Source organism: Schistocerca americana, chromosome 2, assembly GCF_021461395.2.
Source record: "Schistocerca americana isolate TAMUIC-IGC-003095 chromosome 2, iqSchAmer2.1, whole genome shotgun sequence".
Taxonomy (NCBI): domain Eukaryota; kingdom Metazoa; phylum Arthropoda; class Insecta; order Orthoptera; family Acrididae; genus Schistocerca; species Schistocerca americana.
In genome coordinates, this window is record NC_060120.1 from 808,501,503 (window position 1) to 808,520,210 (window position 18,708).

Sequence of the window (18,708 nt, forward strand, 5' to 3'; positions counted from 1 at the left end):
TGGAAGGCGGCGCGTGGGTAGGAACGGGAATAGGTAATACAAGTCGGCACTGCAAGAAAATGGTTTACTGGTGCAAAAACAAGGTGATAAACGATTACATAACTTTGCACGTAGGTGCGATGATGAAGCGAAGTGTCCTGGCTGGCTGCACCTGATGAAATGGGCTTAAGCAGTCGCGGAGGTCGTAGACCTCGACAGTACCGGCTAGAGGCCGCTGTCGTCGGTGTCTCTCGTAGTGCCAACCTAGCAGAGCGGACCTACGTTGTGGCATCGTAGCTATCGATACCACAACTTGTTATAGTTTTTGTTTTGCAAGCTGCGGGGTTCAACCAAAATATGCTGAACATTTTTTCCATTTGTCTACACACGCTGAAGGAAATGGAAAGTGCAGCACCATTAAGCACCAGTCAGCCATTTGTCAACTTCCTGTAGAGGCACATTTCAAAGCTAGTATTAAGTAATTAAACGTTCATCCCATTTGGAACCGATGTCCCTCATCAACATTCGTGTAAGGTGTGATGCCCCACGGGCGCGAACAAACTCCTGTATTCGATGTGGCATGGAAGTGGCTCGGAACGTCAACTTCAGATACAAGGGTGAGTCAAATGAAAACCTTAAATATATTTTAAATATTATTTATTGTGCAGAAGTGGTACAAATCTGTATCACTTTTCAACATAATCTCCTCCATGCTCAATGCAAGTCCTCCAGCGCTTACACAGTGCATAAATTCCTTTAGAAAAAAAATTCTTTTGGTAGTCCGCGCAACCACTCATGCACCGCGTGGCGTACCTCTTCATCAGAACGGAACTTCTTTCCTCCCATTGCGTCTTTGAGTGGTCCGGACATATGGAAATCACTTGGGGCAAGGTCTGGTGAGTATGGTGGATGAGGATGACACTCAAAATGCAGGTCTGTGATTGTTGCAACTGTTGTACGGGCAGTGTGGGGCCTTGCATTGTCATGTTTCAAAAGGACACCTGCTGACGTCAATCTACGTCGCTTTGATTTGATTGCAGGCCGCGGATGATTTTTTAGGAGATATGTGTATGATGCACTGGTGACAGTGGTCCCTCTAGGCATGTAATGCTCCAAAATGACGCCTTTTTCCTCCCAAGAGGAGTCAGAACCCTGCTGATGGTTCTGTTCGTAACTTCTTTGGTTTAGCTGGTGAGGAATGGCGCCATTCCTTGCTCGCTGTCTTCGTTTCCGGTTGGTGGAAGTGAACCTAGGTTTCGTCCCCAGTAACGATTCTTGCAAGGAAGCCATCACATTCCCGTTCAAAGCGCCGAAGAGGTTCTTCAGAAGCATCAACACGTCGTTCCCTCCTTTCAGGAGTCAGCTGCCGTGGCACCAGTCTTGCAGACACTTTGTGAAACTGGAGCACATCATGCACAATGTGGTGTGCTGACCCATGACTAATCTGTAAACATGCTGCAATGTCATTCAGTGTCACTCGGCGGTTTTCCTTCACTATGGCTTCAACTGGTGCAATGTTCTGTGGAGTCACAACTCGTTGTGCCTGGCCAGGACGAGGAGCATCTTCCACTGAAGTCACTCCATTTGCGAACTTCCTACTCCATTCGTAGACTCGCTGCTGTGACAGACATGCATCACCGTACTGAACCTTCATTCGTCGATGATTTTCAATAAGTTTCACACCTTCACTATGCAAAAACCGAGTAACAGAACGCTGTTCTCCCCTGGTGCAAGTCGCAAGTGGGGCGGCCATCTTTATATTGATACTGCGACCTTATGTGTGCATCTGCACTATGCTGCCACCTACAGGCCATTCTGCACTCTGTTTGTAGCACGCTTACCAACTTACAAGATAACGGCGTGAAATTTCGATTTGTTATTACACATTTAAGGTATTCATTTGACTCACCCTCGTATTTCCTGCCGTCAAATGAAACTGTGTGGTTCCAGAGACCTTTCCAAGTCTCACACATCTATGGCGTATATATGCAGACTGAAGCAAAGAATGAAAATTTCACAGCCTTAGTAAAAATTTTCATCCTTCGTTTTGGTATGCGTATATACACTGAAGTGCCAAAGAAAATGGTATAAAGATACGCATTCAAATACAGAGATATGTAAACGGGCAGAATACGGCGCTCCGGTTGGCAACGCCTATACAGGGTGATTCACGAAGATATGCAAATATTTTAATACGTTATTCTACGAGTAAAACTAAAGAAAAAGTTGATATAAACATAGATCCCCAAATGTTTAATTACAGAGTAAATGGCTAATAAAACATTTTGCCTCAAATTCAGCAACTTCGCTAATCTGGAGCCATCGCAAAACTGTGCGAGGTTAAAGTAAAGCACGATTTCCATTTATTTTGTTGTTATTGGTCTGGTGAATCTGATAAAACATGTCCCAGACGTGTATCTGCACTAGTTGTATTGTGAAATTGTATGTACACTGTACAACTTCCTTAACACTGAGTTTTGTTTTTTTCCGGTTTAACATGAATTCACGTGTGCTATGGTACTAAAAAAAGCAGATTATCTGACACATTCATACAGTTTCAGTTAACGTTATTAGCATCATTTTTTCAAAATTAAATTCTCTACAACCTCTGTTGAAAACTTTGCGTAATTTCCTGGAATTTAAAAAACAAATTGGGCCAAGTAGTTAATAAATTAAAAATTTTACGACATTATTTCTTTTGGTCTCTGGATGTTCTGGAAAACAACTGTAGACGTCTGAGACATGTTTTATTACGTTCACCAGATCAATAACAACAAAATAAATGGGAGAAATGATCATCACGATAAAATAAGAGAAATCAGGGCTCGCACAGAAAAATTTAAGTGCTCGTTTTTCCCGTGCGCCAGAAAGCTTGAAGGTGGTTCATTCAACCCTCTGCCAGACACTTTATTGTGAATAGCAGAGTAATGACATAGATGTAGATGTAGAAATTGTGCTTTACTTTTACCTTGTACAGTTTTGCGATGCCTTCATATTAACGAAGTTGCTAAATTTCAGGCAAAATCTTTTTTTAGTCGTGACTCCGTAACTAAACATTTGCAGACCTTCGTTTATATGAACTTTTTTCTTTAGTTTCACTTGTAGAATAACATTAAAATATTTGCATATCTTCGTGAATCGCGCTGTATAAGACAACAAGCGTCTGGCACAGTTTCTAGATCGGCTACTGCTGCTGCAATGGCAAGTTATCAAAATTTAAGTCAGTTTGGACGTGATGATACAGTTGGCGCACGAGCGGCGGTGAAACTGATGACGTTTTAGTATGGTGGGCGCTCAACTGCGCCGTCTTCAGCGCCCGTACAACTCCCAATTTTTACACAGGCCAATTTTGTTCAGAATCCAATCTAGCCTCTGTCACGAATGATGATAATGATGAAATTATGAGGACAACACGAACACCCAGTCCCCATTCAGAGAAAATTCCCAACCTGGGCGGGAATCGATCCCGGGACTCCGTGATCCAGATGCAGCAACGCTAACTGCTAGACCACGAGCTGCGGACACGAGCGATGGGACACAGCATCTCTGAGGTAACGATGATGTGGGGATTTTCCCGTACGACCATTTCACGAGTATACTGTGAAAATCAGAAATCCGGTAAAACAACACATTTCCGACATCGCTGTGGACGGAAAAAGATCCTGCAGGAACGGGACCAACGACGACTAAAGAGAATCGTTCAACGTGACAGAAGTGCAACCCTTCCGCGAATTGCTCCAGATTTCAATGCTGGGCCATCAACAAATGTCAGCCTGCGAACCATTCAACGAAACATCATCGATATGGGCTTTCGGAGCCGAAGGCTCACTCGTGTACCCTTGGTGACAGCACGCCACAAAGCTTTACGCCTCGCCTGGGCCCGTCAACACAGACATTGGACTGTTGACGACTGGAAACATGTTGCCTGGTCGGACGAGTCTCGTTTCGAATTGTATCAAACGGATGGACGTGTACTGGTATGGAGGCAACATCATGAATCCGTGGACCCTGCGCGTCAGAAGGGGATTGTTCAAGCTGGAGGAAGAGGCTCTGTAATGGTGTGGGGCGCGTGCAGTTGGAGTGATACAGGACTCCTGACACGTCTAGATACAACCCTGACAGGTGACACGTACGTAAGCATCCTGTCTGATCACCTGCATCCATTCGTGTCCCTTGTGTATTCCGACCGACTTGGGCAATTCCAGCAGGACAATGTCACACCCCACACATCCAGAATTGCTACAGAGTGGCTCCAGGAACACTCTTCTGAGCTTAAACACTTCCACTGGCCACCAAATTCCCAAGGCTTGAACTTACTGAGTAAATCTGGGATGCCTTGCAACGTGCTGTTCAGCAGAGATCTCCACCCCATCGTACTCTTACGGATTTATGGGCAGCCCTGCAGGATTCATGGTGTCATTTCCCTCCAGGAGTACTTCAGATATTAGCCGAGTTCATGCCACGTCGTGCTGCGGCATTTCTGTGTGCTCACGGTGGCCCTACACGATATTAGGCGGGTATACCAGTTTCTTTGGCTCCTCATTGTACATTCCTTGTCATGCATGGAATAAATGCTGCAAGTTTCTATGAAAATGCAGCATGACTCTGACATGCTCTATGGCTGACAAACCACAGGACTGGATAGTACAGTCAAGGACTTTTGCACTCCTCAAGGTGTTTGTTGTTTGAACCTTCATGCAGGGTCTTGCTGCGCAACAGCGTACACGCCGCTTTCCCATTGTAATATTCCCATCTTCAGGCGAGTTTATTGGAGAAGGAGTGAAAGCTTCGAGTGCCTAAGATTGAGTTATTTAATATTTATGTTTGTTTTTCGATTGTTGAAGATGATAAACCACTGTGATAGTTGTTCCATGTGGATGTCTGTCTAGATTGTTTCGCGGTACAGAAAACGAAAGTTGCTGTGTGTGAGTGTGTGTGTTTGTTTTTTGTTTTAGACCGGAGAGGGGGAGCGGGGGGGGGGGGGGAGCTTTGGCGCGAAAAGAGGGAAGTGGAAACACACATCTTCACTCGCTGAACTATGATTAGGATTAGATTGCGGTTCAGTGTCTAACTCAGTATAGTAAGTATAACAGTTAGTACGTTCCAGACAGGTTTCTCATTGTATGAGAAAGGCGTCTTCAGTGGATTTTTTCCTTGAGTAACTTAAATATCACATGTAAAATCAAAACTGTGTTATTCCAGAAAAACTTCTACTGAAGAGGCCTTCAACACAAAAGGTGACTCACGTCTGGAACATCAATGAATGTTAAACTGCTGCAAGAAAGATTTTAAAGCGAATATACTTGCTGCTGGGAAAGAGCACATCATCTAACTATTTCTCGATCTCAGGTTTGATAACTAGGGACAAATCGATAGACGAATGCCGAAATTTCTATGTCCAGTCGTCGTTTCGGCAAGACAACCAAGTTCAGGCCTTTCTGCGCCTTTTCAGTCAAGCAGTATTGACTGCTCGCTATTCAGAAATTCTTCCACCTGGGTTTCTCTGAATTCGCAGTCAAGCAGTATTCACTGTTCACTATTCAGAAATTCTTCCGCCTGGGTTTCTCTGAATTCTGTTTATAAGTAATAACCTCAGAAATTTTCTCATCGTATATGTCTATTGCGCAGTCTCATAAGGTTTTTACGTTTTTATCCTTTATAAAGTGTCTGTATAAGGACTTGCAAATGATTGTGTAATTATTTCAAGCGGTCGTACTAATAAAACAAATGGGTAACGGAAGCTCTTACTTCCTTCTCCTAGCGTACCCTCCGCCAAAACTGTCCGGCAGTGGTACTCAGAGCCCTCTAAACATGCCACATATATTTATGCGCTATAAATTTCTGCGTACTTTCCTCGTCGCTGATCGAACGATTTCATGCGTGATTACCGTGATGCACAGGGCCTGATTGCGAACGAGCTCCAGGTGGACAGGGCGGGAAAAAATGTCTCTATCCGCGCAGCACAGTGTGCCAACCAGGCAGCGACAACCGTGAAAACTGTAAAACCACAGAGCGTGCACCGGCCGGTCGCCTTACGACCTCGCAGTGGCCCTACTAGAGCCAGCTCTGAGCCGAGCTGCCTTAATACTTATGCAAATCGAGTGGCAGTTTCCGCTGCCACTCCCCGAGCACGATGCCGCCGCAGAAAGAAAAACGAAGACGAACGGACTTAACCAGCGGCTTCCGAGGGACAGATCGCCTAATAGGTTTCCGCTCTATGATTTGATTTGAACATCGCACATTAACGTGGGCCATTACGGAGCTGTAGTACACGGCCGGGTAATTCATGTCTGCGGTGAACTAAACGGCCGTTGTAAATTAGTCGCCGCGCTCGTCCCACTCGATCCTTCTCCCGCTGCTCGGTCGGTATTTCGAGGAACAGAAAACGTATTTGGAGCGTACCGACGCGCAACCAGACAATTGTACCCGCTGACTTTGCCCCCTGTTCCGCGTGTTTCCCGTATTTTTCTGTTTCCCTTTTGTTTTATTCTCAGGAGCGGCCTCAAGCGAGCCGCAGTCTGCTGCTACACAGCGCTGTGCGTGTGAATGATGCCGGCCAATTAGCGGCAATAGCAAGGCGGCTCACAGTAGCCCGTACTTAAGGCGCACAGTGATCACAAGGCTGGGCTCTGTCTTCTCTCAGCGGCGGGCCGGACGTCAGCAATCACATACTGCATCTTCGACTGATGGCCATGCCGTTCCTATATAGGAATGACTATTGCAGAGGAAAGGGTCTGAGTAACTACGCTGTTTCTGTGCTCGAGTGTTGCAAAGAAATAAGCAGCCAATTGTTCGATTGTGAAGAAATTACTGCTCAAGTGCTTTACCAGTGCAGCATGTCTATAATAACCAATGCAGATAGCAGATCAGCATTTAAAATTATTCAACAAGGGGGACCTGCACTACGGTGACAAAACTCACGAGATGGCAATATCCACATACACAGATGGCGGTAGTGCCGCGTACACAAGGTATAAAAGAGCAGTGCATTGGCGGACCTGTCATTTGTACTCAGGTGATTCATGTCAAAAGGTGGTCAACGTGATTCTGGCCCCACGACGGAAATTAACAGACTTGAACGCGGATTGGTACTTAGAGCTAGACACATGGAACAATCCACTCCGGAAATTTTTAGGGAATTCAATATTCCGAGATCCAAAGCGTTAAGAATGTGCCAAGAATACCGAATTTCAGGCAGCAGTGCTAACAGACCAGCAACACAGCGTGAAATAGCCGCAGAAATCAATGTGGGACGTACGATTAACATATCCGTGAGGAGAGGGCGGTGAAAGTTGCCGTTAATGGGCTGTGGCAGCAGGCGACCGATGCTAGTACCTTTGCTAACAGCACGACATAGCTTGCAGCGCCTCTCCACGACCCATGACCACGTCGGCTGGACCTCAGATGAGTCCCGATTTCAGTTGGTAAGAGCTGAAGGTGGGGATCGAGTGTGGACCCAAGTTGTTAACAAGTACTGTGCTAGCTGGTGGTGGTTCCTTTATGTTGCGCTCTGTGTTTACGTGGAATAGACGGGATCCTCTGGTCCAACTGAAACGATCGTTGACTAGAAATGTTTATGTTCGGCTACTTGGAGACCGTTTGCAGCAATTCGTAGACTGCCTGTTCCCAAACATATCACTGGATCACAATTGTTCCGATTGTGTTAAAGACCATTCTGGACGATTCGAGCGAATGATTTGGTCACCCAGACAACCCGACGTGAATCTCATCGAACATTTATAAAACATTATCGGGGGGTCCGTTCCTGCACCGGCAACATTTTTGCAATTATTGACAGTCATAGAGACAGCATGGCACAGTATTTCCGTAGGGGACTTTCAACAACTTGTTGAGGTCATACCACGTCGAGCTGCTGCACTACACCGGCCAAAAGGAGGTCCGACACGATACTAAGAGGTATCCCACAACTTTTGCCACATCAGTGTATATTATTCAAAATGGTTCAAATGGCTCTGAGCACTATGGGACTTACATCTGTGGTCATCAGTCCCCTAGAACTTAGAACTACTTAAACCTAACTAACCTAAGGACATCACACACATCCATGCCCGAGGCAGGATTCGAACCTGCGACCGTAGCGGTCGCGTGGATCCAGACTGAAGCGCTTAGAAACGCTCGGCCACTCCGGCCGGCTGTATGTTATTAAAGGGCTGTGAACTCAGTAATGAAACAAAGCAGTAGGCTGTGCCAGAAATATCGACTCTTAGACAATATGTCTAATAGTGTATTTTAATACGACAGTATGCCATCTTAGGCAATTTATAACACTTAAAACACTTGATAATGGCACTTTGATGTCGAAATCATCATTGTGTAAGTGTAAAATGTAACACTGTAAATAAACAACAGTTTAATGGCAGTACTGACTTTAGTGAAATATATTATGACTGTGGCCCCGCATTATGAAAAAACTATTAAATGGGATCGGGTGTTGTCATTCTGCAAAATCACCATTTCATATCAGTTACTGTATTGTGGCCGCTCGCCTTTCACTGCTCAGCTCAGACACATCAATTGCTTTCGATAACGATCTTCAGTGATTGTTTCCATCGGTTTCAGCAGCTTTAAAAAACTTCTCTCTTCCACCGCCACGCCGGTCTTCGACGTCAAAATCGCCGTTCTTGAAGAGATGAAACGGTTCTTTGCACGCTCTTTCACTAGTAGGTCCCTCACCGCTGGTATTACCCATCATGTTATGAGTCTTAGCCGTATATTTCTTCATGTTAAAGCAGAAAATTAAAATTTCCTGCAAATGACGAGAATTGGGCTCATAAGTTGACGTATTGGTTCGAGAATAACTTTACGATGCAACCACAGATCGACTAACATTTTTATGGCCTTATGTTTACAAATACCTAAGCTTGTTGTACGATACTTAGGACCTATCACCTGCACTACAATTTGTCGCCACTGTCATCTGTTGCAAAATGGCAAAAGCAAAGTTGTACACCTAATACAAACTGTGTGTATGTCTGCAGGCAGCTGTCCTCACGGCGCACAATTTACCCAGACCATAATCAAATGGCTCTGAGCACTATGGGACTTAACTTCTGAGGTCATCAGTCCCCTATTACTTAGAACTACTTAAACCAAACAAATCTAAGTACATCACACACATCGATGCCCGAGGCAGTATTCGAACCTGCGACCGTAGCGGTCGCGCGGTTCCAGACTGTAGCGCCTAGAACCGCTCGGCCACCCCGGCCGTCAGACTGTAATCATCCAGTATTTGAGAATGGAGCATTCAGCGACTTCCAACAAGCTTTAGACGTAATTTCAACCTCTAAGAAACATTTTCTCGCTTACTAGATTTTCGCTGTTCGTGCACTAAAACTTAATCTTCAGGCATGACTTTTGAATTTATTACTTGTTTACAACTAACTCTATTTGCAACATAATTGCGTCTTGTCACAGTTCGCGCGGCTCGCTCCGTCGGATGTTCGAGTCCTCCCTTGGGCATAGGTGTGTGTGTTGTCCTAAGTTAGTTTAATTTAGATTAAGTAGTGCGTAAGCTTATGGACCGATGACCTCAGCAGCTTGGTCCGCTTACCACAAATTTCCAAATTTTTCGCAACATAATTTGGAGACAGAATCCAGGAATAATACTGAACGCACCTCCAAATTATGTCATAGAATGACACATGGTTCAGGAGATATGACGTCGTAAACATCACATGGACATACTTGAAAAATTAGCTTTTGCTTAAAAAGGAGGGCAAATTGCAAAAACTATGCTCATCCAATGTTTAAAAATGATAGGGCTTAGCAACTTCCTACACACCATAAACATAATTTCAAACCTTTTGTAAACCTTTTTCACTTACAAGCTTAACGCCAAATATATAACACGATAACTCATTTTTAAAATAATCAGTTGTTTCAAGTTGTTTTATAAAAGGTGGAGTTCGGGTCTTTAAACAAGCGGAAGGTTTTCTGTGCGACTCGCTCGCAGCTCATCCCACTTTACGTCATGTTTACCAGAGAGTCTTAGTGATATTAAAAGTGAGTGTGTGGTACTGATCTCACGTACGCTTGAATTTCACTGAGGGGCTCCTCCACCCTCTGTAGAGGGATTTTAGTTCTTAGCTTCCTCTTTGGAACTTTAGTGTCCGTGTCCTATTGCCCAAAGAATTCAATCCTTCCACTCTAAATGACATGTATGGGAACTGCCTATCCGTTGTAGGATGGTTCTCTCAAAGCAAAGAAGCACTACCAAACTTCCATCACTACTGCGGCCCACGGCCCAGGGTCCTTCTTCGGCCGATTGTGACAAGTATTCATATCTACTCTCTCACCTCCCCCTCCACTCCACCATCTGTGAACCTCGTGGCTAAGACCACCGCTGTGTGCTTTTGCGGTATTCTTGAATGGATGCCAGCGTTCGCAGAACCCGCAGGCAGCAATGTTTGTCACGTTCGCAATGGCGTGCAAGACGTAGAAAACTGATCCGTGACTGATTTTGTCTTTTTACACTATCGCTTCGATTGTGATGCGCTGTTTTCGATATTTGTCCAATTTCTTCAGAGACATGAGCTGCTATTCATGATTCAGAATTGTTTGACCACATTGAAATTATCTTTGCCACCTAACCACCGTGTAATTTGATGGTGCTTCGTTGCCGTGCTCTTCCACCAACTAAGTATGAATTGTTGTAATGTTGTTACACTTTCAAATGCAGAAAGTATATCACCACACGATACTTCCATTGTATCAACGGGCTTCGCCATTTTGCTTTGGGCCCTCTAGCGGGGTGCTGCAGTACTGTGGCGCTGAGATGTCAGCTTGTATCACGACTTAAGACATACAGGCTGTCCCAGGAGAAGCGTTCGGTATTCAGGGATATAACCGGAATGATTATTCGAAGCAAAATATCTAGAATACCTGGTCTCTAAACTGCGTACCTCAAGAGCTATGAGCGCTTGTTCGGTAGAAGAGATGTGTTCCACACTAGGGAAAGTAAAAAAAAAAATGCCCATAGCTCTAAAGCCGATGTTTACTGGACATATTTTAGCTGTTTTGGTCCATACACCTCTCAAAATATGGAAAGCAAAGATCTTGCAGCAGAATAGAATTGTTTCACAGTATCGAAGATGAAGTAGTTGCCCATAGCTAGATATGCATTTCAGAGACCATGTTCACTAGACTATTTTGCTTCTAGTGATGGTTCCTGTCACATCTCTCAATACTGAAGCCGGCCGAAGTGGCCGAACGGTTCTAGGCGCTACAGTCTGGAATCGCGCGACCGCTACGGTCGCAGGTTCGAATCCTGCCTCGGGCATGGATGTGTGTGATGTCCTTGGGTTAGTTAGGTTTACGTAGTTCTAAGTTCTAGGGGACTGATGACCTCAGAAGTTAAGTCCCATAGTGCTCAGAGCCATTTCAGTACTGAACATTACTCTTGGGGCACCCTGTATACCTTCTACCAGGTCCGAACACAGGATTACTTTTAGCAGGGCGGGGCGATGGAGAACGGAGGACAAATCGGAAAGCTAATTTTAAGTGTTGTGACTTTTTATACTACAATGTAATTACAGATTCGATTAAATCTTTTAATAGACCAGACACACGGACAATAATTGATTTGCTGTTTTCGTTCGTCTTAAGTGATCCATAAATGTGTTAATATAGAAATATTCATTTAATTTACAGCAGTATTGCTACGCAGTAGAAAAGCAAATACCTCGAAAAATTCAAAGAAACTAAGACAAAGTTATGAAGTAAAGTCCAAATCATTCTTAATTTTTCTTCTGTGTGAAAAGCATCTATTTACTTTACACAAATTTTTCGAAGAAAGATACCAACCTTGAGTCTGTTCGGTTCCGAAACAGCCCAGACGCAGCCGTGTTGCACCTAAATTTTTCCTTGTATATCTAAGTATGGTACTGAGACTGGAGACTAAGTTAGGAATTATCTCAAAACTGTCCCTAAGTGATCTGTTTCCAACTCAAGAATATCTGTACTCAAATACAGATTTCGTAATGTTAGAAAACTATTCACCACCTACGCTGCTTTACAAGAGATGAAGTATCATATACACTGGTATCCAAAATGAAAGCAACAAACGGAAATTTTGCCAGGTTGCGTTTATTTGTCTACAAGACAGTGTAAACAGTTGATAGTAAAGTAGAAACAGTGTGAAGAATGTAGAACGCAATCAGCTGCAACTTGCATAACGGTAGACAAAAATGTTCTTCGTTTTTTTTCAACCTAACGAATTTGTACAGACACTCCGACGATTGTGATCAGTATGGTGTATGATTACTTCTGGCAGAAATACAGGCCTTACAACGGCGGTGCATGCTGTGAATGTCATCAGTCTCACTATGAGACAGAAACGCCCGTTCTTCCTGCAGAGCTGCTCGCAGGTCTTGGAGAGTGGTCGATGGATGCTAACGTGACGCAACACGTCTCTCTAGTGCCTCCCAGACAGGCTCTATGGGATTCAAATTGGGAGAGCGAGTGGGTCACGCTATGCGTGCACTATCTTCCGTTTCCAAGAAAACATTGACCACCCGCGCTCTATGAGGTTGAGAATTAGCGTCCATCAATATGAAGTCTGAACCTACAGCAACTCGCAACAACTGCACATAAGGCCCTAAGATCTCGTCACGATATCTGACAGCAGTAAACCCTGCCAATTCACCTGTACAATTTTAGGAACAGTGGTCAACATAATCTCTGCCGACGCCATTAAGGATCTTCCTCTATGTCGGTCCCTTTCCACAATAGTTGGATCCCTACATCGTGTTCCACGTTCTCTTCAGATGCGAATCCGTCGAGAATCACTCTCCAGAATAAATCGGGACTCATCTTTGAAAAGAAGACTGGCCCACTGTTCACCCGTCCACGTTGATAACTCCACTCTAGATGATCCCTTCTGGGAAGACGCACCAGCGGTACACATACAGCACGTCTCTGGCAATAAAGCCCACTCTACCGAAGGTTTCTGTACACCGTTTGCCTCGATACAACTCGTACAGTGGATGCTAGAGGTCGGATGCCAGTTACACAACAGCACTACGGCGGTACCGTCGTGCCCTTGGACCCAAATAGCGGATTTCTCTTCCGCATACCTCATTTGGTCGGCTATGCCCTGGTCTTCGATTAATCTTCGAGATACAGTTTCGGTCTCTATAAACTGCCACAACAGAACAGAACGATTCACATTAAGCCAATGAACCACATCAGTTTGCACTGCTCTGCTTCCATTCTTCCTTTGGCACTCCACCGCCGCGTGTCTGGGAGGCGTCTTCTCTGTGCCGTACTGCACCGTCTGTGACCGTGTACACAGCGATTATGGATGGGAGACTAACCAGCAAACACTACTCCGTTTCACAGGTGCTCTGACGTCATCGTTGCCGTGGGTGTCCGTTAACCGGAATGCTATCCTCCGTACAGAACATGATTGTACGGACATCTGTTGACAGTCAGTGTGATTATATCGTGAATTAGTCACAGGACGGGGAAATAGCAGTTTTTTGCCTTAATTTTGGACACCAGTGCAGTTACGTGAAGCTTCTTCTGCTGTTTTTCAACAACTTCCTTACACTTGAAACTCTTTTCTCTTGACTTTAATCAAGAATGAATAATAAAATTAAGAAGCATTTTGGTACTAGAAATTTTTCATTGTATCTAGTATAAGTCTAAACATTTTCGGGATAGGGAAGAAGGCACTCGCGCACTGGCGCCGCCCTCCGTAACGCCCCCCCCCCCCCCCCCCCCCCCCTCCATCCATCACCTTGCAGGCCTGTCTCCTCCCATCAAAAAAATTAAATATGAGACTTTATTTTTTCTAGGTGATTGTTATAAACTTTATGACCAGCCTTTGCAGTTACTGATATTATTTGTATGTCTGTACCATGGCACTGATACTATCCTTTTCGCCTCTGAGGAAGCTGACGTTTTATGTTTCAGTTTGTTTGCGAGCGGAGCAACGCACTACGGTGGTGCCAACCTGACGCCGCACTCTCCCGGAGAAGCGAAGTCCGGCTACCCGTACTTCGGCCAGCTGAGCAGCATGGACGCCGGCATGGTTTGCAGTCGTGTCCACTAGGCTCCACGGGAAGCAGCGAGGAAGGGGCCGGACACTGGCAGCGTCACACTGTCATCACGCCGATGCTACTGTGCCGCCGTCCAAACCTGCTACCGTGTTATCGAAACTTTACGATTCGAGCGAACAGACGACGCAACACAGCTTGCTACAAACATTCTGCTGAATATAGGCCAATCATAGGACAAAGTGGCACAAAAACCATTTACTGATAGCATATTCCAACTGCAAGCAGCCACATGTTGCTCCTCGTCACACCTGACAAATACTCTGAATTGGCACACGTCTCTTTTGCTAAACCTAGCAAGTAATCTCACTAGTGATCAAGCCATCTTGAATGAAAATAAGAAATGTGTTAGTGGATCGTATGCCAGTAATAGAGAGCGTGTGACGGAGGTTTTTCCAGCAGAGTTCTCAGATCTGCAGCTTTCCGCTTATTCAAAACAGTGTAATCTACAGTGTTGATTTCAGCTTCGGACAGTTTGATCCCTGCAGGGAGATGTCACGAGTGACTCTACATCTTAATTATTTGACTAATTTTCACGGAACGAATTGTTCGTTAAGAAAATATTCCTGCTACTACCTGTCATTATCTCTCTGTCTATGCTAAATCAACAATATGATGTTGATTTGTGTGTGTTATGTTGGTAACACCAGAAACCAGGTCTCACTTCGAAGACATTAAAGCGTGGTCGTTTTTTCACATTGACAATAAGAATTCATAGCTTCAGACGTTAAAGTAATTCCTCGAACGTTGTTCAATCTGTGAGCTTTGTTTTCAGTCCATGTGCAGTTCTCTCTTAATATTTTGCTTTAACTGACACAAATATCTTAAAACTGCATGATTACAGAATCCTTTAAAAAGATAGGAGGCAGAATTGTAAAATATTACCAATTCCATCCATTATACCGTCTCATAATCAGATGATGTTTTGCTATAATATTTAAAACGAATTTATAAATATGCTATTTTATATTGATAATTTGTATAGTGTATTTATTATTAAGTAAGTAGCAAGCATCAATGTACAAGCGTCTACATTGTAAATAATAGGTCTCATAATTTGAAACACATGTTTTTATTAACATATTTTTTTCAATATGGGTGAAGACGTTTGTACATATTCCAGTGTAGATAAGATAGTCTGTACAGCGCGTCACATACATCGCAAAATATCTGTTGCAGATTTGTTCACTATGTTAACGAACTTATTACTTTCATCAACAAATGGTTAGCAAAAGAGTTGTACCCATGTTTGGCGCTTGTAATTCTCCTATACAGAAGTGTGTTCAAGAAAAAAAAAGGAATTGAAATACATGCAAACCGACAGGAAAAATTCTTTTATATCCAGTGCGTGAATCATGATGAGAAAAATTTTCTCTGATTTTTCGCTTGAGTGATGAGCAGCATCTTCTGGCAGCCGATCTACGATAGTTGACGATATCGTACTAAATAATGAAGTGATGCCTGCTTGTAAGTAGTGTGATAGCGGGGGGGGGGGGGGGGGGGGGGTGGGGGGGTGGGGGACAAACATAATGTTGTTATACCAGATAATGACCATGAAAACCGATAACAGCGTTTTCGGTACTTCTTTCACACATATTGATTATGGCATTGGTGATAAAACGTAGAATCCCGAAAACTCAACATAATTTAAATTTCTTCAAAAATTTTAGATTCGCCCACCCTTTAGTTTTCCATTATTCAGAAATTTTCTTCCCTTTTATTATTCAGTGACGAGTCAGAGGTAGGTGACAATAATGATAGTAATAACTGTTGTAATAACATACGACGCAACTATTTCTAACGTACTAGAGCAACAGATGCGTTAGTGAGCAAATTAGTTTCCACTTACATCTTTACGTTGTAAAATGGTTTGTAAGAACATCGCTGGAGTAACCGTGATCTAGCCGCCAAGTGCCTTACCGATATTTCACCTTCAGCTTGTCATTCGGGAATGACTTAATAAATTGTACGTGGTTCAAATCATACCGAGGATAAAAATAGTTTTGTAGCCATTGGAATGAATTTACACAAAGTGTTAATTTACATCGTCATGTGTTTTACGAAACCGACACAAGCTGGAGAGAAATGTTATATGATTGTAAATTACTTAGAATATTTTTTAGAATATTTTTAATTTGTAACATTTTTGCTAACATTTAAGAGTTTGGGTATGCTACACCACAAACAAAGAAGTTTTATGTAGTAAACAACATTTTGTACACGGATTTCTTAATTTATTGCTTCCTATAAAATTTTAGAGTGCCTTGATATAGCTTAAGTGCCTTAGAAAGATCTCTGCTACGAAATCGTTATAAAATTATTACTTCTCCACTATTTATACATCGTCAGTTTGTAGATACCAACAATTAGACTCATTAAATAATTAATAAGTTTGAGAAGTTTGTAATAATCACTTTTCGTGATTTTACTTGTAATACTGTTACATGTACATGGGAGAATTTTTAAAAAAATAAATCTTCATAGAAACTAAGTGTGTTATTGACAAACAAACCCAATCAGCCAAGAAAATTCTCAAAAAGATTTCAATAAAGGTTACTACAAATAGTAGCTGCAGTTTGTGGCGGGTCATGGCCCATCGAACATAGGCCGGTGTGAGGTGGAGGTTACACCACTAAGTTAAGTAACGGTTTAGACTTTGTACATATGTACTGTTTGTGTTTCCCTTTTTTCGTTTATAAATGTATAGCCATGGTGTTCTTTTAATCATTGACAAAGGTCTTCTTAGGCACTTGTGGGTTTTATTGTTCTGAAGAAGGCGTAGTTATCTACGCCGAAACCTGGGTAAACACTAGGTGCTTTTTTCGCAGTCGAGGCGGGTTTCTAGTTTTTTAATATATTAACCAACGATTGCTGACGCGCTGCAATGTTGAAGGTTCTGAAATGGATTAACGTGGAAAAAAAGAATCTCAGTAGGAGAGCTCGTGAATGATATTAAAATATAAGGAAAATGACAAATTGTTTAGAAGGTTGACCGTAACGGTTTTATTATCAAGAAAAGACGAGGATTGAAATTACACTTGACTAAGTACAGCACAGTCACTCTGCAACAAATTACATGAAAGAGGTTGAGAAGAGGACTCCACCGGAACTGCACGTAGCATACGACCGTGTCATTTTCGTAACACAGATGTAAACTGAAAAGTGGTATTCAGTTACAGATTTGCATGTGTTGCACAAAGCCAGTTGTTTCCTTGCGTTAACACTAACGACCATTACAATACGAATTTTGTCAGTTTTATAGAAGTTACAGTCCCATCAAAATAAATCTGGTACGACTCTTCCAGAGGTGGCCATTTTTCGGAGCAGCTGTGTGCCGGACACTGCTTACAACATTTGCAGAATAGTTAAGGGAAATTAACAGCACTGACAGTCATGAAATTAAATTCAGCAAAAAAGAAAATGCACCTGCTACCTATATAAAGAATGATAAGCTACATTACAGAAAATAAGTGTTATTATAAACACAAGCGTCTCATACGTGACTTGGAGAACAGGTGAATTATTTACAGAAACTGGAAACATTGTATAAAATCATTCCTGTGGTAAACTCAAAAATACTGTTACAGAGCCTTTGCTCAAATCTCCTTCCACCCCGAACGCATATACAAAATATAGGCCTCCCTTCCCCATCCCCGACACCCATTTGACAAACTTCCCCCCTCCCCTACTGCTTTTGCTCTCGTCACAGCATAGCTCTCTACCTACATTTGCTGCTGCAAACCCAGTTCGACTCCACATAAACGTCATTCTCAAGCGCTGCTAACATCTCTCGACTAACTCGGCCACCGCCTTTTTCCCAAATCTGTTTTCTAACCCAGACCCCCACCTCAGACTCCATACATGACATCCTGTGCAGGAACTTCGTATTAGTAATTCCGCGATGTGCAAGAACTTCGTATTAGTAATTTCGCCATCAGACACAAAAGAAGATGAGATGCCGATTAGCTGTGGTGTCATCCTCTGCCAATGGGGTAAAGTATCAGCATACCGCTCTCCTGTCCGTTAGCTTTGCACACCGATGAGCGGTTACATATCATTTAAAGATCTCCTCAATCTGCCTCAAGAGGCTGAGAGCACCTTGTCCCAGTCCTCAAATTCCAAAATTACACAAACACTGAAGAGCCAAAGAAATGGGTACAGCTGTCTAATATCGTGTATGGTCCCTGCAAGCACGCAGAAGTGCAACAAGACGACGTGGTATGGACTAGATTAATGTCTTAAGTAGTTCTGGAGGAAATTGACGCCATGAATCCTGCAGGGCTGTCCATAAATCCATAAGAGTACGAGGCGTGGAGATCTCTTCTGAACAGCACGTTGCAAGGTATTCCAAATATCTTCTGTAATATTCATGTCTGAGGAGTTTTGTGCCAGCGGAAGTATTTAAACTCAGAAGAGTGTTCCTGGAGCGACACTGTAGCAACTCTGGATTAGTGGGATGTCGCATTATGCTGCTGGAATCGCCTAAGTCCTTCGGAATGCACAATGGACATGAATGGACGCAGGTGATCATACAGGATGCTTAAGTAGGTGTTACCTGTCAGAGTCATATCTAGACGTATCAGGAGCCCTATATCACTCCAACTGCACACACCCCACACCATAATACAGCTAGCTTGAGCAGTCTCCTGCT

At 43.3% G+C, this 18,708-nt stretch overlaps 1 protein-coding gene across 1 annotated transcript in view; it reads left to right on the forward strand.

Annotated features, from left to right (window-relative positions):
- LOC124594452 (protein gooseberry-like) overlaps nucleotides 1-15,077 on the forward strand; it is a 249,088-nt gene extending 234,011 nt beyond the window's left edge. Inside the window, exon 8 of the mRNA XM_047132828.1 lies at nucleotides 13,915-15,077. Within this exon, the coding sequence (XP_046988784.1) occupies nucleotides 13,915-14,053 (139 nt within the window). The 3' untranslated portion in view covers nucleotides 14,054-15,077. The remainder of the gene's footprint in view (nucleotides 1-13,914) is intronic.
- The last annotated feature ends 3,631 nt before the right edge of the window (nucleotides 15,078-18,708 follow it).